The sequence below is a fragment of the Coptis chinensis genome, chromosome 8, assembly GCF_015680905.1.
Source record: "Coptis chinensis isolate HL-2020 chromosome 8, ASM1568090v1, whole genome shotgun sequence".
NCBI classification, from domain to species: Eukaryota; Viridiplantae; Streptophyta; class Magnoliopsida; order Ranunculales; family Ranunculaceae; genus Coptis; species Coptis chinensis.
The window spans coordinates 75534210-75560506 of NC_141463.1; the positions used below are offsets into that span (position 1 = coordinate 75534210).

The window sequence follows — 26297 nt, forward strand, 5'->3', positions numbered from 1 at the left end:
TGATCGTCACAGAATATGGGAACATATTGATAGAATGATGGCAAATGAAGTTTGGCGTTCAAGATTCTCTAACTGTAGAGTTCAGCATGGGTTGGCCACCAGTTCTGATCATAAGTTTCTGTTTTTAAAGTTGATTCAAGACAGGGTAACGGTCCGACGACCTTTTAGGTTTGAAATAATGTGGGCGCAACATGGAGGATGTCAGGACCAGATAAAAGATGCTTTTTAGAATGAGTTGCGGGGTTCTCCTTCTTTTGTTTTATGTAAGAAGCTTCAAACCTTCCATAAAAATTTAAGATGGTGGAACAAGCATGTGTTTGGCGAGGTTGAACATAAGTTGGAGGTTGTTATACAGAGACTAAGTGAGATTCAAAGTTTAATAGAGAATGACAATGAGACGGAGGAGTTATTTATAGTAGAGAATGATTTGATACTGGAACATAATGATATCCTTGTGTAGCAAGCAAATCATTGGGGGCAGAAAGTTTGTCTAGATTGGTTCCAATTTGGAGAGCAGAATACAAGGTTCTACCATAACATGGTAAACTATCGAAGACAGAGAAATTACATACACTCAATCAGAGATAGAAATGGTGGAATTTTAACTGAAAGGAGACAAATAGGTGATAGGCTCAATGAATTTTTTGAGGAGACAATGACTACTTTGGAACCTGATCTTATGTCGCAGATTTTCAATGTTCAAGCTCCATGTCTTGATAAAGGTGAAAAATTAAAATTGTTAAGTGGAGTTGATAATGACGAGATTGTGGCTGCTCTGAAGCATATGAAACCCTTTAAATCTCCAGGACCGGATGGTTATTAGGCCTTTTTTTTTCAGTAGTTCTGGAATTTGGTGGGTGATCAAGTAAGTGCGACAGTCAAGTCTTTTTTCCTTTCTGGCTCTTTCTCCCTACAGCTAAATCATTCCTTCATTAATTTGACAAATCATGAATCCATCACTCCCGGAATATTTTCGCCCAATTAGTTTGACAAATGTTGTTTACAAAATTATCTCCAAGATTATTGTAAATAGATTGAGGCCTATCATTCAGAGACTTATTGGTTTGTTTCAGACTGCCTTTTTACCCAATAGAAGTATTCATGACAATGTTTTGCTTGCAAATGAGTTTTATCACAAGATAAGATGACATGGGAATAGGAAAGCTAAATATTTTGCTTTAAAGATTGATATGCAAAAAGCCTATGATAAAATTGAATGGAGTTTTCTAAGAGTGATGTTGACCAAGTTTGAGTTTCCGGTGGACTTGATTAACAAGATAATGTTTTGTGTTCAGAATGTTTCTTACTTTGTGCTTCTAAATGGTGTTGCACATGGTTTTTTTAAACCTTCGAGAGGGTTAAGACAGGGCGATCCCCTTTCTCCCCATCTTTCTATATTGTGTTCAGAGCTTCTATCGTTGAATTTCTTGAAACTGAACAAAGAGGGGCTCATTCATGGTTGCAAATTGGGGAGATATTGTCAGCCAGTGTCTAATTTAATGTATGCTGATGATCTTTTAGTGCCGGGTAAGTGTGGATTCGATGAGCAGCATCAATTGAACAATCTGCTAAAGGAGTATTGCAGAGTGTCAGGCCAGACTATCAACAAAACCAAGTCTCAAATTATTCATCACCCCAAACTGCATCGGAGGTTAGTTTACTTTTTGTGAAGATGTTTCAAGATGCCTTCTACTTCTGTCATGCCAATGTACTTGGGAGTACCTAATTTAATTGGGAAGGGTAGAGTTCAGAAGTTTAGTCCTCTACTGGAAAGATTTCAAAGAAAACTTGCAGGATAGAAAGCAAATTGTTTATCTAAGGCAGGCCGACTCACTTTGGTTAATTTAGTTTTATCTTCACTGCCAACTCATGCTATGTCCTGTTCAATTTTACCTGCACAGATACTGGATCGAATGGAGATTATCAGAAGATCTTTTTTATGGGGCCATACACCATCAACAAGGAAGCTTCATTATTTCCCTTGGAAATTAACATGTATGTCAAAGAATAATGGTGGGCTGGGTATAAAGGAACTGCAGTTACAAAATTATGTTTTACTGGCAAAGAAAGGATGGGATTTACTGAATCCAACATCATTATGGGCTCTTCAAATGAAACAGAGGTACTTTCACAACTCAAGTTTTTTGAAGGCGGAAGTTAAATCTACTTCTTCAGTAATGTGGAAAAGGATTTGTGAAACACGAAGCATTATTAATGCTAGATCGGTTTGGAAGCTTGGGACTGGTACTTCTATTAACGCATGAGAAGAAAAATGGATTCCACATTCTGAGGATTTACAAGAACTTAATGGGAAACCACCTGACTGTCCTTTTCACTTTGTTTTTTATTTCATTGACATGGATACCAATACTTGGGATTGGGATAGGTTAAATGAATTTTGGCCTGTAGAATATGTGGAGAGAATTGTTTCTATGCCTATTACACCCCTCGGATACTTTGATATGGAAATGGGAGGAAAATGGAGAATGTTTGGAGAAGTCTACATACAATGGCTGCATTCAGTTGATTACTGGTACAAATACATCGGTTCAGGATAACAATGTATACAAACATGTTTGGAAGATGAAAGTCTCGTTCAAGCAAAGATTTTTCGTATGGCAATGCTTGCAAGGTGTCGTCCCAACAACAGATATTTTGGCATCTCATCATTTTCATGTTTATCCTGAATGCACCCTGCGTGAGAGATTTCCTGAAACACAAATTCATGTTTTCTTTGACTGTTCTTTTTCTAGAGCTATTTGGTGTGGAACAAACTTGAGCGGACTTGTTGATCGGAGGAATATGATTAATGGTAGCTTTAAGGACCACTTATCGGGCTTAATAAAAGATATAAGGACAATGCAAAATGGCGATGTGCAGTGCTGCTAGTTTGTTGGGGTCTTGTGGAATATTTGGATGGCCAGAAATGACACAAGGTTTCAAGGAAAAAGTCCTCATCCAGTTCGATACATCAAAAGAGCTTTGAAACATATACAGCTGGTCAAGGAAGTCATGTCCCGTCAGATGCATAGAGAAAAAATGCTGGTTTATGTTAAATGGTTCCCACCCAAAGACGGCTTTGTTAAACTGAATACTGATGGGGCTTCTATTGGAAATCCAGGATATGCAGGTGGAGGATGTATTCTAAGGGATTCAGCAGGTAATTTTATAATGGGAGCAGCTATTCCGATTTTTTTCGCAACCAACAATGAATTGGAATTCTTAGCTCTTTTATATGGACTTCAAATTGTGGTAGAAACATGATATATGAAGGTCGAGGTAGAGACAAATTCACAATTGCTGTTTAAGGTTTTAACTGATGAAAACTTAAACTGCCATTGGTTATTAGCTAGAATTGTTACTCAGATTAAGCTATTGCTGAATAAATTTCAAGCAGTACACTTCAGTTGGTGTTATCAAGAAGCAAATGGTGTTGCAGACGCTCTAGCTTCACATGTTCTGCTTAAGTCAAGAACTTCCGATTGTTGGGGCAATCAAATGTTCACTTATCAACTGGCCCTGTTAGAGACTTGTCTTTCCTTCCACCTTTTTCGTCTATATGGTGGCATCAGGCTCCAATGGTTGTAAATATGCATGTTCTCTATGATGTCCTGGGCGTATGTAAATATCATTTGGTTTAATAAATGTTTTAGTTTTAAATAAAAAAACATCACTCCACCGTCTACATCAACTTTAATTTCCAAACACACCTCATGGTGCCCTTTTCGGCTTATCTCTTCTTTGCTTCCAAATAAAGAAGTGAAGAAACTAAATATCCAATCGTACATAGAATAGAACCATTGATCATCTCTTTGGGAAATATCTTCGCTAGCAGCTCATTATTTCATAGGGAAATGAACCATTTAGGTTTTCTTTGTTGCTGGGTGTAGGGCTATCAATGGATCGGATTGGGTCGGGTTTTGGAAAATCCGAATCCGAACCGATAAAAAAGTTTAGAACCCGAAACCAAACCGAACCAATAAGAAAATTGAGAATCCAAAACCGAACCCGAACCGACCCGAATCAAAAACTATAAAATCAATTAAATCTTAAATTAAATCAATTAATTTCAATCACATAATTGATAAACATATACAAAATTAAGCATAAATATTACTAAAATGTCATTTTATCGGTTCGGGTTTATATCAGTTCGGTGGAGGACAAACCCAAAATCAAACCAATATCTTATCGGTTCGGTTCGGTTTGGTTTCAGGTCGGTAGAAAATAAATCAAATTATCCCAACCCAAACCATTTTTTATCGGTTTGGTTCGGATCGGTTATCGGGTTATCGAAACCCATTGACAACCCTAGCTGGGTACAGTGCCGGCTCAACCCTTTGGCGAGTCAGGCGGCTGCCTAAGGCCTCAAATTTGGAAGGCCTCATATTTCCTAATTTATCCACATATTTATTTATTATTACCTAATTTTATAAAGAAAAAAAATACTAAAAAAGGATATGATAGTCAATTTGTTTACAAATGGGTTTTCTATCCACGCACTAAATTTCGGGGTGAATTAATGTGGAGTGTATACAATCCAATAGTCCACCGCACAAATGACATCTCGATGTATTAATATTAATCCAATGGCTACAAGCGCGTAGTAATTTCAGTTTTTATAGGAGTGTGCTCATTTAATCAAATTGTTTAATTGGAAGAATAAAAACAAATCGGAAAATCCCACATTTAGTGAAACAATCTCCACATTCTATGCATTTTCTTCTTCTCTCTCTTAATTAAACTGTCTTAATTAAAGAAATTGTCATTAAATTTTTCTCTTTCACTTGTTCTATTTCACTAATTTCAAGTTTAACCATTTGTCAATTTCACTTTTGAGTTCTAAATGGTTAATCATCAATTCATCATTTAATACTCACAGTTTTTGTGAAATTTGATTTATTATTATTATTATTATTATTTGATTTTATTTATTTATTTCAATATGAATCTATTTTTATTTTATTTTTTTATAGTTTTGATGTTTATTTGGTTATGTTTTCGTTGTTTTTTCATTCGATTTGAGTCATAATACTAGATTTTCGTTCTTAATTTATAATAAAATTGTGAATATATAGTGATTTTTTTTTGTGATTATAGATGGTCTAGGAAATAAAGGCCTCGTAAATAAAGCTCTAGCCTAAGGCCACATTTTGGCTTGAGCCGGCCCTGGCTGGGTATGCTACTTTTTATTCTTTTTTTGTATGGGTACTTTTGTGCTGCCTCTATCTTTCTCCTCTTTCTTACACTCAGATTTATTTATTTATTAATTTTATTTTCTGGTGGTTTGAAGAACCGGGTTTTAGTTGGGTTATTGAATCCGAAACCGACGGAGTACCCGATCCAATCAGATATCAAGTAGGGTTTGGTAGGTGTTTTGCTCTTTCTAACCGAACCCAAGACTCATCCAAAACTATCGGTTCGGTTATTGGGTAATCTGAAACCGAATTTTCACATACGAGTAGCCCGACCTAACCTGAATGAGCACCCCTATGTGGCGATACCACTATACTGGGACAACACGTGGCGGTGAGAGTTATAGTATTGAACTATTAATCATGTCACGTGCCCAATTCATCAATGCTCATTAAGGTGTTGGTCACAAAGTTAGAGCTACTTACACATGAAAAAAAAAAAAAAAAAAAACTTGGGTTAACTAGTATTACCCCCACTAGGTGAGCCAATTAGGATTCTCCCTCCAAAAAACACACGGGTCGTCAACACAACTCAATTTGAGATATATATATTGGTTTGGCTAGGTAGACAGTCAAAATGGAAATAGCCATTAGACAAGAAAAATCTAACCGTTGGATTTTATCAAATTAAAATAAGGAACCCTTAAGCACGAAAAATCACGAAATTTCGAAATCAACCCATTTTCGGCTTCAAACATAAAACACTTACGAAGAGTTTTCTCTCCTATTTCGCTCTCCAATTTTCTCCAAATCCAAACCCAACCCCTCCAAATTCAACACCGAAACACCTCCAAATTCAAACCGAATAGCTAGATTTGCCCTTCTCCCTTCTCCAAATTGAGAAAATCAAGCACAAATTGGAAGAAGGTATGTATTTTGTTGATTTTCAATTTTTTATTTTCGATTTTAATGAAATGGGTTCGGTAATAGTAGAAGAAGAGGGAGAAGAACAAGTACAACAAACAAAAAAATTTAGTTCTCAATGCCGCCACTGTTTCTCTCCACCTCAACTCCACACCAAAGGCCACCACTATATCTCAACTCCACACCCAGGCTAGATTTACCACGTTTCTCAGGTACTCCCTCTATTTCCTCACCTCATCGTATTTATCTATTCAGGGAGTTCGAGGGTATTGATCGATTATTCGTGTTTTTGTGTAAAATTTTCCTTTTGTTTGATCAATTTGAGTTTACAAAGTTCAACTTTACTAAACTTTGAGTTAAATTCAATTTCACGCTGTTTTTTTGTCAACTAATAGAGGTATGAATTATGATATGACAAATTAGTAAGACAATCTCGTTTCTTTTTCGCTTTTATTATTGTAGTTGAGGATTTAAAGGTCAAATTCAATGTTTGTACTGTTTTGGTTCTCAGAATTTTGGTTCAAGATTAGAATTCAGGAGACAAGTTCCAATATCTCCCATCTTCAATCTTCAAGGTTTGATTTGTTTTTTCCTGAATTTTCTCTGGTAAATTTAGCTTCAAAAGTCCAGTTTTGAAATTTCAGTTTACTTGTTTGGTTAATTGATGGAAAAATTACACCCTCTGTATTCTCTCAACTGTAGCCAACACTTTGTTTATTCGATATTGCAAATTAAACTCAAAGTTAGATTGTTTAAATTTGAAAGTTTTGCTTGTTGTTCGTATCTATGTAATAGAAGGTATTCAATGTTTTGCTTTCTTGTAATTGTGCATGTTTTTTGTATGGATATGCCAGTTTCCAATTTAAACTATTAGCTATTATTTCTTTTTTTGATTTTGGTTGAAATTTGAAAGTTCTAATCCGAATGTGATTAAAGTTATTGTTTCTTTTATATATTTGATTAAAAGTTATTCAATTAGTATATTCATTAGTAGTTAGAGAAGTTCTTTCATTTTTACATTAAGGCTAGTAGCTTATATCCTTATGTTTTTTGAGAATATTACTTGGAACTTGAGTTTTTCGTAGAATTCATGAAGGTTCCATGTATTGAGCGGCATAAGTATTAGTGCAATTTCTCATATTGAATAACTATTATTATCTAACTATATATTCATTTGAACATAATCTGATGAGGACTTAGTAACTTTGCTTTGAATAAAAGGGGAGTTTGACTGCATAGCTAGCTGCTGAAACAATTAACAAATGAGTTGGTGTCTTCAAGACCACTCTTATGGTTGCAGCTCATATTGGGTTTGTACGTGGAGAAATGATTTGGATAGGTATAGTTAAGTAGTTGAAATGTATGTGTGTCACACCCCAAATTTCTAGAAAATTAAAATAGGGAATTTTTTTCAAGATAGAAATATCTTAATTGCCACCCTATTCAATCATCTGAAAATCCAAGGCACAATGAAACCCAAATAACATATTATCAACAACGATATAAAAAAAACTGAGATAAAATTTAAAACCAAATGGGACAATCTTTCAATCACATTATTAAACTACAAAGAAACTAACCAAATCTATTACATCTGTCTCAAAACAAAATTGTACACTTCAGAAAAACTTAAACCAGAAGACTTCAAAAGCAAATCCAAATCGCGTGTCCTCATCCACTGCACTCCACCATCTATGTTTCCAAGAACACACCCACATTGTAAAACAAAGCAAACATGGGTCGGCAAATTGAATTTGTTGGTATGACTAAGACTAAAAATATAAAATAGTATAGCAATATGTTCAATCTTTCAAATCAAGAAATATATTAATACAATTATTTCAACTTGGAAGACAATTTAGTTCTGTATTCTTAAAACGGCATGCAGTTTCTTCCCAAGTAAGATTTCAACCCCCAATATACAATTCCAAGAATCTCATATAACAGTATTCATTATTTCCACTTTCCAAAATAACTCACAACATAAATACCACTTACATTCCACTTAGTAAATGCACATATGATAACCTAATTAAATATGAGTTTAATACACCTTACCTTTGAGCCAGCACGTCTTCTTAGGGTAGGACAACGTCTTTGTATAAAAAGTTAAGAAGTCCTACCCTCCTGCAAAACAAAGTTAGATTTCCTAAACGTAATCATTTATAATATACATCTATTTCACTCTCACTGTAACCATCATGGGTATATATAATTTGGCATAATATATCACCAATATTAATATTCATGTCACACCACCATATCCATTATATCATAATATATCACCAATATTAACTAACATTTATATCACACCACCATATCCATCATATCATAATATATCACCAATATTAACTAACATTTATATCATACTACCATATCCATCATATCACGCTAACCATATTCATATTCTTTCGTAAGAAATTATATGCATCATATCATAATATATCACCAATCATGTCCAACAACTCGCTCATACTTAAAGCCAATATTTTTCTTAAAAACCACTCGTCTATTTATGAGAACGAGGAAAATATATCACAACTAGGGAGTACATTTATCCCTCGTGAGTATTAACTCACGCAAACCACGTATACATTTCTCATAAGATATCATGTACATCATAATACATAAATATTCATATACAATAACTCAGTCACATGTAAAATCAATGTTTTACTTTAATATCACTCGTCTACTTATGAAAACGAGAAAAAAGTCACAACCAGGGAGTACATTCATCCCTCGTGAGTATCAACTCACACAAACCACATAAACATTTCTCATAAGAAATCATATACATCATATGCAATAGCTCCATCACACGTAAAATTAATATTTTACTTTGCTTATTAATTATCTCGTTGACTAATTTATTAAAAGTCATAGCCTAACTTTTAGTTCCTACTTCACGATCTGCACTACACACATTTGCCAAATCACACATATCTGTGTGCCTCACTCACATCGAGTACCACTACAAGACATATGTCCCTGATAAGAGCCCAAAATTATAGTTTTAACCCCTTTAACAATATTTCTTTAGATCAATTATGTGATTAATAAGTAAGAGTTAATACTGTTATCGTGCTTTTGTGTATTTTAGGCATTGGAGTCGAATATGTGCATAAATGTATCCCTTTTGCGAGATAAAGGAGCAAGGGTTGGTTGCTGAGAAGTTCTATGATAAAAGTCCAAGATTCAAGGAGAAAAAGCCTTTTTAAAGCCCGGTCAAAGTTGAAAAGTCAAAGTCAATCTTTGTAAACAGTGAAGATAAAAAGTCAGTGAGAACTTTTCAAGGCGTCAGATCTTTGGACTCAGACCTCGGAATTAGGTCTACATTATGTCAAAACGACCGGCTCAGAAAGAGATTTCCAATGGTCCAAGTCTTGACCCAATCAGAGGAGCAGAAGTAGGTGAAAAGTCCGTGGAAGTCAAATCCAACTGAAAAGACCTCTATGGACTGAAGAAATTGGGTTTTGGGCTCGATTTTCCGGCCCAAAACATGGCTCCTCAGCCCATGCACGAAAAAGTGGATCTGGTCTCCTCCATTTGTATGGAGAAGACTTAACTCTTAAGATTACTTAGATCTAGATTAGAAAATTAGGTTAGAGTCCATTAATTAGTTAGAATAACTTATTTTAGATCTAGTTTTTACTTTTAATTAATTAGTGTTAGAACAAAGTAGATTATTATTTAGAATCACTATTAGTTTTATAATAAAGTATTAGTTTTCATTTCAATTTAGTTATTGATTAAATTCTTATTTAGTTTTAGTTGTTTTAAATTCATAAATTAGGTTATCTTCATTTTGATTCTTAGACTATTGTTAAAATTAGATTTATATATAAAGTTTAAATTAGTTATTAAATTATGACTTGTTATTATTGTTCTTGTGTTGGGAATGATAGTATAATGATTTTAGGCTAATCCCCCATAGAGGGAGTGATTATGAAGCCTAATGAGGAATAGATTGCTTAGTAGAATTGTTTAATTGTGTATGTATTTCAACGAGTTTAGTTTATTGTATGACTTCCAAAATAAGTATATAGTAAATTAAACTAGAGATTATTATAATTAAGTCGAGAGACTTGATTGTAATAATCCTACATGCTAGTAATAATGACGATAGAGATGTAGGTTGTTGCTAGGGATGATAAAGGTTGAGGCTTTAGGTTGAATCATTACGTGAAAACCTAAATATGATCTCTTTTCAATGAATAATTCGATTCTTGCATGAAACTAGTTATTAGGTGGATTGATTACTCTTCTCTATACTTTCTCTGTTATCAAAAACCTTATTTCTATTAGTTTAGTTAATTTAGATTTATTTGAATCCATCGTATAATCGTAGAATAGAAATTTCACATCACACATTACTCTCACCATTGTTCTTTGTGTTTGATTAGTTGAATTCGTTTAAGTCTAGAGAGTTAAGAGTGGAACGATTCCGTACTCTATATATTGAATGAATATATATGTGAGAGTAGGAAATAAATATTGATAAACCGTAAGAATAAGGTTAGAGTAATATAGTTGAGTTTTTACGGGTTATCAGTCCCAAGCAGGGATATCGCCTCCAGGAAACATATTTTCATCTTGTAAACTCGTAACTTGTGAGTCACAACCATCTCTAGGCTTTCCATACACACAATCACAAAGCCTCTTTTGGGCATAACAAAATATCAAGTCATTCATGGCACATTCAATGAATACCTTGGGTCATTCCCGCCAGATTCAAGGAATACCCATCATAACACTAACAGGTCATTCATGGCACATTCAATGAATACCTTGGGTCATTCCCGCCACATTCAAGGAATACCCATCATAACACTAACAGGTCATTCATGGCACATTCAATGAATACCTTGGGTCATTCCCGCCACATTCAAGGAATACCCATCATAACACTAATAGGTTATTCATGGCACATTCAATGAATACCTTGGGTCATTCCCGCCACATTCAAGGAATACCCACCTACATTCCCGTACATTCAAGGAATACAATTAACCCGCAAGGCAAATGTCTTAGTTCCTCTCTAAGGCGGCTTTTCACATGACATCATTAGTCATAAGCATTTTATTTCATTTCTTTTCATCAAATAGGCGTGGAAGATCTAAAGATGTGGGCGACACATTACATTTTTACCGGACACTTTTACACCAAATTTTAACACTCGATCAAGAGTTCTCAATTATTATAATATTTTCATTACAAAACAAACATCGTCTCAAACAATAATTCATTACTAAAGATTCCAAACATAATAACTAATCCACTCACCTCATTATCAATTATATAAATCTTAGATATCAAAAAGTTCAATCAGGAATAACGCATTAGTTAAATGTCTCGTGAATACATTTTAAACAACCATAATCACGTATACAATTAAGTACTAACATTGTACACATATAGTTATCACAAAAACTAATATATAATATCTAATATAGTGACTGCACCTGTACATAAGGCTACCTACGTATCCAATCTTTTAAGATTAGAATCAAGCCTTACGTAGCTCTTAACCAATAACTATTAACATCCGTGTATGTACCTTTAAAGAAAACAACAATTTATACTATATAGAATCATATACAATAAGTTTCAAATACTCCTAAAATCATATACGTAAAGTTTCATACCCAGAGGTACACTATGAACATTTAAATCCAAAAACTCACAAATAGATATTTCTCTTTTTTTTATTCTAAAAAAAAATGATCTTATGAACCATGTCGGTTCCAAATAAAACCACAGTCTAAAAGTTTGCTACAAACACTATATAAAACACCCAAAAAGAGTTTAAGAGACTCTTAGTTCATTACTAGACATATTTCCCAAAATAGGTTCATACACATAAAGGATAACACGGTAGGTTTTCTAGCCATCTTGTCAATGCTATAGTTTTTCCTACATTCATCCAAATGACATGTAACTTAATTATTTAGAAACTAGGGTATGTAGACATACTTTTTTATGTATAACTCGAAGTCCCAATCTCAGCCCATCTAAAAAAAAACTTAGGTTGAAAACGGTAAAAATCTTAATTTTAGCAAATTGGATTTCTGACGGACTATCTTCCAAATGGAACAACTCTTTCCACAAGTATCCAAATACATCGAAGCTTTATGTGTTGAAAATTTAACACACCTAACTTACTTTTTTATGTTTCACAAAAATACTCAATCTCATTCTAAGTATACGAAAACTAGGTTAGAACACAGTGCACAGAAACTGATTTCTGACGCACTATTTTCTGCCAGTCAAACTTCCAGACATCACATCTACCTCCACAGACCTCAGAATATGACGAGGCCAATTGAGTTAGAAGGAAGACTTATAAAACTCAACTTTTCATGTTTTACAAAAACTCAAACTCTCCCCCTAGCTTTATGCAATTTGTGATTAAACCCTATACAGAAAACTGTTTTACGACGAATAGAATTTCTGACGCATAGAATTGTCGAGGTCATATCTTTTCCGTCACTCATCCAAATTAAGTGAGGCTTACTACGTCGGATAAACGAATCTCTAAGGTTTCATTAAGTTTTGGTTTTGCACAAATCTACAAAGTATAGTGTTCTATACACTTCCTACAATGCAACATATCCAGAATATGTGCACAAACAGTTATCATATATTGAAGTTAGTTTTCATAATCTTAAACACGAGTATGAACTAGCGTCAAAGTATGAGGTTGTACCTCTGTAAGTCTAGATTCTAATGGTTTTGGAATCAACACAAAAGAGTAAATATTTTATTTTATATGATTTTATTATTTCAGACTGCTCAGTTTCAGTCCCAGTTTCTGCGTCAGACTTCAACTTAAATTTCAGTATGCAAAACGACTAGATATGAAATTTTACAAAACACGAAAGTTGTAGATATGTGTGTCTACAGAAAACAGGCATTGGATTCATATGAAAAAGATAAAAAACGAATTTTCTATGCTTAAATTATTAAGAACAGTTCTGAAATTTTGAAAATCAAAACCCTATACATGAATCCAATGACTTCACATCATTCAAAACAGTTACAGGCCTATATAATACTACCAATCAATCAATAAACATATGGTTTGCTCACTATCTTATACAAGTACTCTTGAACACAACAACACCTATATATCAAAGCTAAACTTTTTGTGTCAGTAACTCAATATACCGAAAGTCTCTAATTAAATAAATAATTTTGATCTCAAAGTTCTATATCATTATAGAGAATTAAATATGCAACTAATCTAAATCATAGTAATAAATCAATTATATGAAAATAAAGTTAAGACTGCTCACCCGAAATTGAATTTGCAAAAGAATACCCATATAAGATTCCTTTTCTCCAATCCCTTTTCTTCTTCTTTCCCTTCTTTTTATTTCTTTCAATCAAAAATATTCTTTTTAATAGAGGCTAGGGTTTTGTTTTTGGATAATGAGATTTTTATAGAGGAAATTCGTAGGTATTGTTTATTCAATGTTTTAAATCTATTTAAGTTAATCTATGGGCCTCAAATGGGTCTAAAAACACCCAAGGTCCATACCTATATGAATGTGTATATTTTAACAATATTTTCAAGCCCAAAAATGATTCTAAAATACCCACACAAATTCTAACAAACAATTCAAGTAAAAACAATTTTGAAAAATCAACAACAACCAAACAAATTTTAGAACAAGCTAGACTTCATAATATAATAGTTATTTTCAATTCAAATAATGTAATTTATGTTGTTTAAAAATTGGGGTTATAATGTGTGAAAGATTTGGATGGGTTTTAAATGGTGGAATTGTGATGCAGATAGTGAAGGAAGACGATAGTAACTGATCAATAATTCTTTATCATATTGGGAGGCAGTAGCTTGACATTGTGATATGGAATGAGCACATCTCATTTACTACTTGAAAGGTTGGGTCACTTGTTGATTGCAGAGTAGCGAAGATCTATATAGGCTTTGTATTTTCTATTATCTCTTTCAGGTCGGTGAAACACATAACTAACAGTTTAATACTAGTTTTGGTTTTTTTGGCTTGACATGGCATTATTGTTGTACAAGAACACAAGGTGTGAGTAAGGGCCGTGTACATCTGCGTAGAAGTCAGAAGGATTTTGGCCATGACATTACAGGAAATTAAGAAGCACTTTCTTATCTTTGCACATCTAACACCTTGTGATTTGTATTTATCGATTCCTTACTCCTTGCTTTGTCAAATTTGAATAATGTTAAGCTTTAGTATTCTAAAGACAGTTGTAGTTGCACACTTTGCTTGTACTATACACTGGAGCACTATTTCACTAATAATTAGTTTTTCATTTATGGTGTTTATCTCTAATCCTTTGTTTGCGATTATTTTTAGCTCATGTACACTTGTACAAATTCAGGACCTTGACAGGTAAACATAACCAGCTGATGGGTCCCAATCAATGTAAATCATTAGTTTTATACTATTTTTTTTTATTGAAAAATTAACAAAAGTCAGCCAAAGAGAGAGATGGGCGTCCTTTTTTTTTTTTTTTTTTTAATTATGTAGATTCTCATGGAGATCAGATCACTTGTTGTTAGATTTGAACCTCTAAGATCAGATGGCTCCCTTTATTTGGTAATAATATGGTGGACATTTGAACCTCTGATTTTGTTCTTTCAATGTTTGTACATTCATTTATAAAAGTCTGAGAGCACTTTGTACACTCTTCTATTCAATCTTTTGGCAGATGTATGCAGAGTCGCAGTATCTCTCACCTTTGGTACCTACACATGAAGCACACTTTCTTTGCTATCATAGGCCAAGAAACTCAGCCAAGAACTTGGACTTAAACCTCGTCAAGGTAAGTTCTGGTTCCAAAATCGACAAACTCGGATGAAAGCGGGTGTTCTTAGCTTTCATTTCTACTTTCTTTATTATGCACATTTTCCAAGCAACAATGGTATCCATGCACCTAAAAATAAACTTGTGGATGAATTGAGAAAAAGCTAAGCTCATTACTTTGGTTCAATTGTTTGGTTGATTTTCATTAATGACCAATTCTTGTGCCTCGTCCTGTTTAACGATTACTTAATGTGATAACATAATATAAACTTTGCTACTATTTTAAATTTCACAACATTTTATCTTATTATGTTTGATGTTTATTTAGGCACAACAAGATAGAAGCGAGAATGTGATACTCAAAGCCAAAAATGGGAACCTAAAAAAAGAGGATTACAGACTACAAGCCACGTTGAGGAGCATATCCTGTCCTAACTGTGGAGGTCCGACAATTCTAGGAGCAATGTCATTCGATGAACAACATCTTTGGTTTGAAAATGTCTGACTCAAAGAAGAGGTATTATTTATTCCTTTGCTCAATATTTCTGTTGATAAATATATTGCTAGCTAGGCGATTCAAGTGACAATGAATGGTAAGTGCATGTTAGTCTTATTGCGTGCACCACACTTTGGCTTTGTTCTTGGCTCAAAATTGTTAATTACAGAAAGAATTTGGAAGGTGAAACGCTTTAGTATGGAAAGGTTTAGTTTAGTTACTCTTGCTGATGCATTCTTAGATGTTGTAAGTTCTCAATCTCAAAGAAATCTACATTTAAAGTTGTATAATATGTGATGCTTTCTCGATAGATTGTTAAGCTCGTAGTCTTTAGTGTTGAACAAATTTCACACTAAAAGTAATTTTTTTTTTTTTTTTTTTTAATCTTTTTGTTTTATGTCATATTCTTTCTTGTTCGATTTTGTTGGATGAAATATGTCTACTATATATGAAGAGCAACATGATGTTATATCCAAAGTAGGATCCTAGTTACTGACTCCAATGGTTGAAATTCAGTCTACCTATGTCTTGCATGGCCTATGATTAGACATGTACTTCTATTTTCAGAACAAATGGATGGACCTTTTCCCTTCCATTATCTCATCAGCAAAGACTGTTCAGACTATAACATCTAGCATATCATGTCATCCAGGTGGTGGTGTGTTCATTGTTGATCCAAGGAAACCAGCAAGGGGGCAGGTCATAACTCATGCTGCCACAGTTAGATTAATGCTTAGAAAGGGCAAGGGTGAACAACATATTTGCAAGGTGTTCGACTCTCCAAATCTACCCGAGTCGAAGCTATATCCTTAAACCTGCATCGTCATATGCTTACCATCATGACCAGACCAACAAGAACACTAGGTGAAACTATTAATTGAAATCATAGTACTCGGTGGCGGTGGCTGTGGTGATCCCCTCTCCTTGTTATTTGAGTATTTGAAGGCTTATATTAAATGTTAATTTGCTGAAATTGGAGTTAGATAGTTTGTTATATATCAGACGGGAGTTCTCTTGTTGGGTTCTCTTGAGTCCATCTCTATATCACGTGAGTTGCAAAATGTTTGTTGTAAAGTTCTTGCGTTTTGGAAGACTTCACTACTAAAAAAAGGGCTTTTTATGACAGTTTTTAGCTGTCATGAAATACATATCATGACATTTTCTGATTGGAAAACTAGCCATCATTACTGAGGGTGTCGTAAAAAGTCAACCAAAACCGTCATTAAATTTATGACACTTCCAGTTGAAGTGTCAAGAAAAATCCTTTTTCAATGTCAAAAATTAATTCAAAAACGTCATAAATAGACTTTGTTTATGACAGTTTCTTGTAAACCTGTCAAGATTTAATGACAAAAACATCATGATATAGCTCCCCTTATGACATTTATACTACAAACGTCATAACAAATTTATGATTTTTCAAAAAAATAAAAATAAAAGTGCAATTCCCATACACCTCTATAGCTACAGCTGTCCTGGATATTCAACCTTTATATTAATTACAAAAAACTTAAACCATACCATAACATTGTCAACAATTGTGTTATATATATCCTAATAAAAAGTACATTAACTTCTACATCTAATTACATATATATCGAGCTTATTTCCTTGGTCCGATTTCCCATAATCGATCAAATTTGAAAGTTATCCAACATCAACCCAAGCTACAAGAAACAAAGTGACAAAAACTTTTGTAAGTAACGAAAAATCCTACTGGCCACTTAAATAAAAATGAGAACACATACCAATTAATGTAACGGCAAGTACAATAATAATTGTTTTTCTAAAAGAAAAGTATACACTCAAAGAGCATATAAAGATCTGTTTACATCTAATAAACGCTCACCTAGGAATCAACACCTCTCACAATGCAATCACCATAAGAACATTCTGAAACAGCCCACAATAATAATTTATCAACCCTTCAAACACATCAACGCCAACAATTTGAACATTGTCAAGCTATTTTCAATTCATTTCAGAGGCAACCTTCATGATTCAACATCAAATTCAAGAAATAGATCTATAGGAGCAGCATACATCCTCATAATATGATGATATTCAAAATGATGAACCTGTCTTGCTCAAAGACCGACCATACCACTGGCAAGACCTTCACATACTGTATTGTAATTTTTCTAAAGTACAACCATTTCTCATTATGAAAAACAAATAATAAAAAAAACATCAAACAAACTTTTATTAGTGGAAGAACATAATGGGCGTAATACTCAATAATAAAATATCTACCTTTAAAGGCACCTAGTTACATCCAGTATCATTGTGATTTCTTTTGACTCGATGAAGCCTGCCAATTCAAAAACAAATTAACCAATTGTCAGTCCACATAGTATAAGTTATATTAGCGTGAATGGATTAAGATCATCTTATATGAAATTATAAGTCATTGATCTTTTGTCTCTTGATTCTTCAAAGACAACTTAACCAGTTCCTACTAGTAATGATATGCACTTCACTAAATAACCAATCACATAACAACCTTTTTTAGAATGGTACTTACAGCAAGAAAGCCACAATGAATTCTTGAGCCTTCCATCAGCTCCAGCAGTTATGTACTCGAAGTAGAAAAGCAACCCATCAAAGTTGAGATGGAATTTGGAACAACTCTCTTTCAATATAAGTACATACCTAAATGTTTGACCCAAAAATAATAGGGGGGGGGGGGGGTGACAAACGTAAATAAGCTTATTGGAAATGACCATGGTTACACAAAAAATCAACATTGCTTAGATAGAGAGAGAGGAAAAAAAAAGACACCTGTGGAAGTAGCAAAACATTGAACTAACAACCTGGGTTCAAGAGAATTTTATAAGGAATAAGAATTGAATGTCTTACAGAAAATCTTTCCAGCAAGGAAATGATATTATATAAAGTATTGAGTGGCTTAGGAACTATATCTTTATATTCTCAAACCTGCAAACTCTTTGTGGTTTCTCCTGCCGGAGACCTACTCCCATTTCGGAGGAGATCCCTTGTCAATACCTTTTCCCACACCCTTAACTCCAATATGAGGCTCATCTGACACTGGTAGCTATGTTCTATTCAGAGCTAAACTAGTAATCGCTCTCAAAACAACAGAATTCAACAACCAGAAAGTTAATCAACATGTAGAATGCAGCAAATAACTTACCTATTGAGAACATACGTCAGTCTATATGATGCAAGAGGTAAAGTCCAATAAAGAAAGAAAAACGATGACCGGATAACTTTACTACTAACTTTTAACAACTAAGGTTTTAGGTAGCATACATATATGAATGCAAAGCCACACATAAGGCAATTGGCACACTAAAAACAAAATTATTATTTCGGGAAGCATACATAAATGATCTGTTTGTACCTGTAAAATATCCCAAGCATATTGGCAACCATATTATACCTTGAATGACCCGAGAACTAATTGCTAGAAACCAAAGTACATATCATTAAGACTTGTTCTGAAATATAGGTGAAGTGACTGAGTGAGTCTGTCACAAGTCACAACAGATACATCTATTACCATAAAACTGAATTAGTCCTTTATAGACCGAAGTCAAACACTTTATATTCCCAAACATGCAAACTCTTTGTGGTTTCTCCTGCCGGAGACCTACTCCCATTTCGGAGGAGATCCCTTGTCATTATCTTTTCCCACACCCTTAACTCCAATATGAGGCTCATCTGACACTGGTAGCTATGTTCTGTTCACAGCTAAACTAGTAATCGCTATCAAAACAACGGAATTCAACAACCAAAAAGTTAATCAACATGTAGAATGCAGCAAATAACTTACCTATTGAGAACATACGTCAATCTATATGATGCAAGAGGTAAAGTCCAATAAAGAAAGAAAAACGATGACCGGGTAACTTTATTACTAACTTTTAACAGCTAAGGTTTTAGGAAGCATACATATATGAATGCAAAGCCACACATAAGGCAATTGGCACACTAGAAACAAAATTATTATTTCGGGAAGCATACATAAATGATCTGTTTGTACCTGTAAAATATCCCAAGCATATTGGCAACCATATTATACCTTGAATGACCCGAGAACTAATTGCTAGAAACCAAAGTACATATCATTAAGACTTGTTCTGAAATATAGGTGAAGTGACTGAGTGAGTTTGTCACAAGTCACAACATATACATCTATTACCATAAAGAATTGATTCAATTTTAAGTAATGCCCAATAAACTAATATGATGATCTCTACCAATATGATCAAACAGTAAGCCATTGCCATATTACTGCTAATGTCTGATTGATTTACAACACTACAACAGTACTTAAAAAGTTGTCAGGAGCTCTATTGTGCACTAAAACAACTCAATAATTGGACAAAAAATATTCTGAACAAAGTCGTCAGTAGTCTCTGACATAGAGAAGATGTATGTAGTGGTTACACTGAAGACTGCTCTACACTTAGCAACACTGCATGCAATCCATTATCAAAGAATGAGGAAGCACCTTGGTACACCTTATTATCATTTTACAAGAGAATTTTAATAAAACTAAATGAACATGTGCATCTTGAATACAAATTTCAAAGTCTCCCTCCCACTCATGAAGCCCTTCCTGGATACAGACTAGATGTAATTGCAAACAGATATTGTATTCACATGAACTAAAAACAAAACATTATAACCCCCACCCCCCCTTCGCGCATACACACTTTGATATAACCAGATTGCGATGCACACTGTAAACCCGGCCCATCTGAGCATTTTATCAAACATCTGCCGCCCACAAAGAATAACTCTTACAAAACTACCACATAGAATATAAAATTAACAACTTAACATCAACATAAGCATTTTACTTGTGTAATAATGCAACAACTCACTTTTTTTAAACCAAAATTTTCAACTTTACCGAGCAAAAAAAAAAAAAAACCATAAAAATTCCAACTTTTCAATCAAAATGTAAGTTAGGATAACAAGATTCAAAATACAAACTTTCTTTTTTATCAAAACATTAATATGGATGACTTAAAATAAGATTGAAAAAAAAAACTAACTTGTTTGCAATAAGTCAGGCAAAACCAGAGCCCTTCGTCTCAAGACGTGCTGTGAAAATCGTCTCTTTCGTTCAAGTTACATGTCAAGTTCAAGTGAAAATCTTTAGTGGTTTTAATAATGGGACAGGAGAGAGAGAGGCATCAAGGGTAGGAAGAGGCGGAAAAGTTCATCTAAACGGTTTTACTGTGGGAACTTTTAAGTTTTTCACTAAAGTTTTTTAATTGTCCGTTATATTTGTTCTAAAAACTGCTTTGACACTTTAAAGTTTCAGATTTTTAAATGAATGCAAATGACGGTTTAGAACTAAATAGCTGATGGTTTTGCCAAGCACGTCATAAATTTTTATGAAACCTGTCTTAATTGCATAAAAAATTGGTCAAAACCGTCAAGAAAATTTTAAGAACTTTGGTTTATTATTTTTGCTAACCTGACTGTTTTTAGATACCCGTCATCAAATCATCAAATTTTCTTGAAGCCTGTGTCATACACGATACAATATTGCAACATCCATCATAAAATTATCACTAAGACACTTATCATGACGGTTTTCAACAAAACCGTCAAGATAGAAAAAAAACAGCCGTCATAATATGTCATTTTTTTAGTAGTGCTGCTTAGTGATCACAAGGGTTATTGCAAAATGCATACTACAACATGGTGGATGAGATTCAAGACCTTGGTGATGTTGGAGTGGGTGGTATCATTCGATGGTTAAAAGTTTGTACTCATGTAATTTAAATTTATTTGTTGTATGAAAGACACTTGTATATACAAATGTTTTACTTGAGTTTGACTTTGGTGGAAGTCGAAGTATTAAATGTTTTTTTTTTTTTTTTTTTTTTTTTGTTCAGTACTTGTGTTCCATTTTAATTTTATACATTTACAATGCACAATTCATATTATGGTTAAAATGAGTATCAGGTGGGTACGAGGTACTAAAATGAGCACCAAAAAAACCTACATATATGATTATTAATAAACGACGGCCATAGGATGTCGTTAAGGTACATTTTAAGATGGGATGAACTTATAGAAAACAAGTGTCAATAGCCGTTGTTAAAAAAACAAGTATTAAAAGCCGTCATTGTATTATTGGATAAACAAATGCCCCGGACCGTCATTTTTCAAAAACCACAGCCATTTTTATGATGGCCCTAACAACGGATTAAAGCACACGTTTTTGTCCTAAAACGACAGATAAGGGCCGTCACTTATTGACTATTTTTTTGTAGTGATTAAGGCTCTGTTTGGCCGCAACAAAATATGCAAATCATAGTTTAGGAGATCTATTTTCGTGGTTGTACTTCTTAAAAATAATTAAGCTGGAATTTGTTTGGCTGTCATCTATGGTATCACAAGTATTGTTTGACCAATAATTGGCTGACAATGTAATCAATCATATTATGCAAACAAATTCCCAATATATTTCTTAAACAATAACAAAGAACATAAACAATTTCTAAAATTAAGTTATTACAAGCACAATTCATTGTTGAATACCAACCAAATTACACAAAATAGCTTTTATGCCCACAAATTTCTCAACTTTGATGAAAAGTTTCAAGCTTTAAAAATCAGCAGCCCCATGTGTGCTTGAAACAAACAAAAATATCAATTTCATACTTCTAACAGCAACAATATAATGGCTTCAATACTGCAACTCGTTTTTGTTCCCAAACTAAAACTCATTTAATTAAAACCCATATCATTTAGAGTTTCAATTTTCAGTCCATCTTAAAATCTTTGCAAAGTTGAGAGAGATAGGGGTGATAAACACCTCATATAAAAGAAGATATAAAAGGACAGGAGAGATAAAATTCCCAACTTGCTATGGATAAAAAGCATGGATCATGAGATTGAATGAGGACTTAGAGTTGAAGACTATGAGAGAGAAGAACTTTTTGTTTTTTCTTATTTTTTAGATTCTTTCTCCTACTTACGGAAACAAAGTAGGCTATGTTTAGCAGTGTGAATAGAGAGTCCATATTCAGGAATTGGTGATGTGGCAGTCATGTTTACTTTGTATAGGTGTTTGGTCTGTCTAAAACGTGGATATTCTAGTAAGCCCCTTGAATTGCAGGAACACAAAAGTGTGGATAAGCAAATCCAAAGGAAAAGTCCAGATTCGCTAAAACGTGTTTTCTATGCATGAGAAAGAAAAGTAATAATAAGAAGAAAAACACATAAAGAATGCTATCTCTCTCTCTCTCCTCCCCCTCCCTCTATATTTCTCTCTCTTTTCTCTCTCTCTCCTTTATGAGAATCCTAATAATAGAACCATAAACCTTATGTATTTTTCTCTCTCCGCCTTATTTATTTTCTCACATTAAAACTTTTTTTTTTCTCTCCAAAAAGTGGTGTTTAAAACTTCAAATTATTCATCAAATTGGGATTTTCCTTTTTTTTTGGGATGTTTTTGTATAAATCAATTGGGTGCTTATGTATTCAATATTTAATTAGAGTTTTTTTTTTTTTTTTTATTTGTTTATGAGTTTTATTTGTTTTTATTTGCAAATTTTGTTTATTTATTTATTTTTAGTTTTTCTTTTGTATGATATAAAAAGGAGATATAGGTGTGAATGTCAACCAAACAGGAGCTCTGTTGTATCTCTTCCCCACTTATCTGTAGCCAAACAGTATGCTTTCTCTACACTCTGTTGTATCTCTTCCCCGCTTTTCATGGAACATGTCTTCCATATGTCATTCTCTATCATTTGTACACATAATTGCCATCTCAATAAGCTTTCTCTACACATGGCTTCTTCTAGGATATCCAAACGGGTACCCAACCCGGTTTGAACCTAACTTTTCGGATTTTGAACGGGTATCGGGTTATCCAAACCTAGACCGGTTTTCAACAGGTCGAATTCGGAGTAGGGTATTTTGTTGAGAAGTGTGACCAAACCCTACCCTAACCCTATATTTTGGGTACCCATTAGGCTTGGGTTTCGAGTAGGATAAAACCTGGTATAAATGAAGAAAGAAGACTATAAGAAATCTTATTTGAATATATATCTACATTTTATTCCTTATTCGGCTATCCACCAATCCTTCAAACAAAATAAAACCTCTAATAAACTTGGAATTAATTATCACCTATACTCGGACATAATTCTTTCATATGATTTAAAAATAGATGGACTCGGAAGGAACTATAGACACATGAACACGTACAATTACTGAAAAAATTGGAAATTCTGACATAAATTTTTTCATAATCCAATATATTAAATAACTCATCATTGTAAACACGAATGAGATCATAATCTAAATATTTATCTAACTCATTCTTTTATATGAGATTAGTAGTATGTAATTGAAACCGGATTTGGGTTCGATTTCAGTCTGGGTTCGGTTTCAGATTTTTAGCCCTTTTAACGGGTTTAGAGCTAAATTATCGGGACGGGCTCGGATCGGTTCGGGTTTAGAAAGTGTGACCAAACCCTACCCTATTATCGGGACGGACTCGAGTCGGTTTGGGTTTAGAAAGTGTGACCAAACCTTACCCTATGTATTTCGGCGGTCTGGGTTCGGGTTTTGTCGGATTCGGTGCGGGTTGGTTTAGGGCTAAATTATCGGGACGGACGAGTCGGTTTGGGTTTAGAAAGTGTGACCAAACCTTACCCTATGTATTTCGGCGGTCTGGGTTCGGGTTTTGTCGGATTCGGTGCGGGTTGGTTTAGGGCTAAATTATCGGGACGGACTTGAGTCGGTTTGGGTTTAGAAAGTGTGACCAAACCTTACCCTATGTATTTCGGCGGTCTGGGTTCTGGTTTTGTCGGATTCGGTGCGGGTTTTGGACAAGTTGGACATCCCTAGCTTCTTCCATATGTCATTCTCTATCATTTGTTGCCATGTTAATAAACTTTCTCTACACATGGCTTCTTCCATATGTATTTGTACACTGAATTGCCATGTCAATAAACCCATGGGTAAACTCACTTGGAAAATCAGCTTCCATCGTGAGGGTGTCCAAGTACCAACTGTGAAGGGCCTAAATGCTTATCCAGTAGCTCATGCACAATTATCCAAACAATGTGGGACTACTATTCCCAACAGTTACTATGAGTAAAATGAGTTCTTAAACAATTCCTAGATCTAGATCACGTCACAAACCCTTCTTAAGTCAACTGGTCTTACGTAATTTGTGAAAGGTACTTCTTTTCGTATATATCTATTTCCGCAGTGGTTATATTTGGATAGGACTGAGCGATGGATGGCGGTTCATTTCCAGATTCAGTACCCAAAAGGTATGTCAACAAAGATTCTGTAACTTTCAGTGTTCTTTTGCCAGTTGCGCTAAAAAAACTTGTTATGGATGAGTAACTAATCCAATTTATTTTGTAGGTTAGAAGGTAAGGTGGCACTCATAACTGGTGGCGCAAGCGGTATTGGTGCAAGCACGGCAAAACTGTTTGCTAAGTATGGCGCAAAAGTTGTCATTGCTGATATCCAAGACGAACTTGGAGATTCCATTTGTAAGGAAAACCAAGACATATTTTTCATTCATTGCAATGTTACTCAAGATAATGAAGTGAAAAATGCTGTGGACACCACCGTAGGTAAGTACGGAAAGCTTGATATTATGTTCAACAATGCTGGTACTATTGGCACCAGTAATTTAGAGATTTTAACTACCGATAATGAAGACTTCAAGAAAGTGTTTGAGGTAAATGTATATGGTGCATTCTTAGGAGCGAAACATGCAGCAAAAGTAATGATACCTGCGAAAAAAGGAAGCATAATTTTTACGGCAAGCGTTGCTTCAGTTATTAATGGTGAGACACAACATGCTTATGCGGCATCTAAGCACGCTGTGGTAGGGTTGGCTAAGAATTTGTGTGTGGAATTAGGACAGCATGGGATAAGAGTCAATTGTATATCGCCTTATGGAGTTGCATCGCCAATGATGACTGGTGCAATAGGGCTCGATCAAAGTAAGGCTGAAGAGATTGTGTATGAGTCAGCTAACTTGAAAGGGACAATTGTAAAGGCAGAGGATGTGGCTGAAGCAGCCGTTTATCTAGCTAGCGATGAGTCTAGGTACATAAGTGGGCTTAACCTTCTTGTTGATGGTGGATACAGCACAACCACTCCTGCTTTTAAAATGGCTCTAGTATCCCATCTCAGTGGTCAAGGTATCTAGTGAAGAACCAGACAGGGGATACGATTATGATGCTGTGTGGAGTGTGGAGAGCTTGTGAACTGTGCAAGTATTATTGTCATTGTGATTTTAAATACTTAAGTCAACTAAAATTGCCATTTGCTCAAGAGCGTGCAAAGCATGGATATTTTCTATTGGAACACTACGTATTTCGATAATCTCGCATTTCTGCAAAATAATGGATATGACCTAACATGAACAATAAACAATATGACAATCTCACACGATATAGTGATATCCTACCGACTTGTTTTTTGGAAGATATTTATCTACGAAGTTGGCGCAATTTTCACACCAAATGCCTATTTGGTGACTTCTATATTCTTGTAAATTTAATATCTTTTCTTCTCCCTTTCTTCCATTATATATGTGCTACCGCCTAAACCAACAAGCAATATGTTCCTTCTGCATTGATCAGATATACAGAAAACAAACTAAAATGAGCACTACATCATCTCCAGCTCCTATAGAAGGTATGTATAACACCCCTATTTTTTTATTCTCCTTTTTAATTAAATATATGATGTTAAGTAATAATAATAAAGGCATCTCCAATGGGGTAAACCGTAGTATAGAGTGGAAATTTTACACCCCAAATGTCAAAAAAACTCTTTCCAATGGGGGGTGTAAAATTACACCTCCACATAGGCGCCACCTAGGTGCCATTAGTATTTTACTACTCCAATTGTAAATTATTATAAAGTCCATAAATATCCACTCTCTATTGTTCCAAATGGAAAAGT

At 34.2% G+C, this 26297-nt stretch overlaps 1 protein-coding gene across 3 annotated transcripts; it reads left to right on the forward strand.

Annotated features, from left to right (window-relative positions):
- Positions 1-24338: 24338 nt before the first annotated feature.
- Positions 24339-25672, forward strand: LOC147483069 (secoisolariciresinol dehydrogenase-like). Of its 3 annotated transcripts, XM_086577286.1 has the most exons (3): positions 24339-24640; positions 24738-24952; positions 25085-25672. In XM_086577286.1, the coding sequence occupies exons 1-3, from the start codon at positions 24603-24605 to the stop codon at positions 25534-25536; spliced, it is 705 nt and encodes a 234-aa protein (XP_086433412.1). In that variant the 5' UTR covers positions 24339-24602; the 3' UTR covers positions 25537-25672. The 3 variants fall into 3 exon arrangements, with proteins under 3 accessions (XP_086433412.1, XP_086433411.1, XP_086433410.1); XM_086577285.1 differs by having other exon boundaries at positions 24390-24640; positions 24743-25672; XM_086577284.1 differs by having other exon boundaries at positions 24400-24640; positions 24738-25672.
- The last annotated feature ends 625 nt before the right edge of the window (positions 25673-26297 follow it).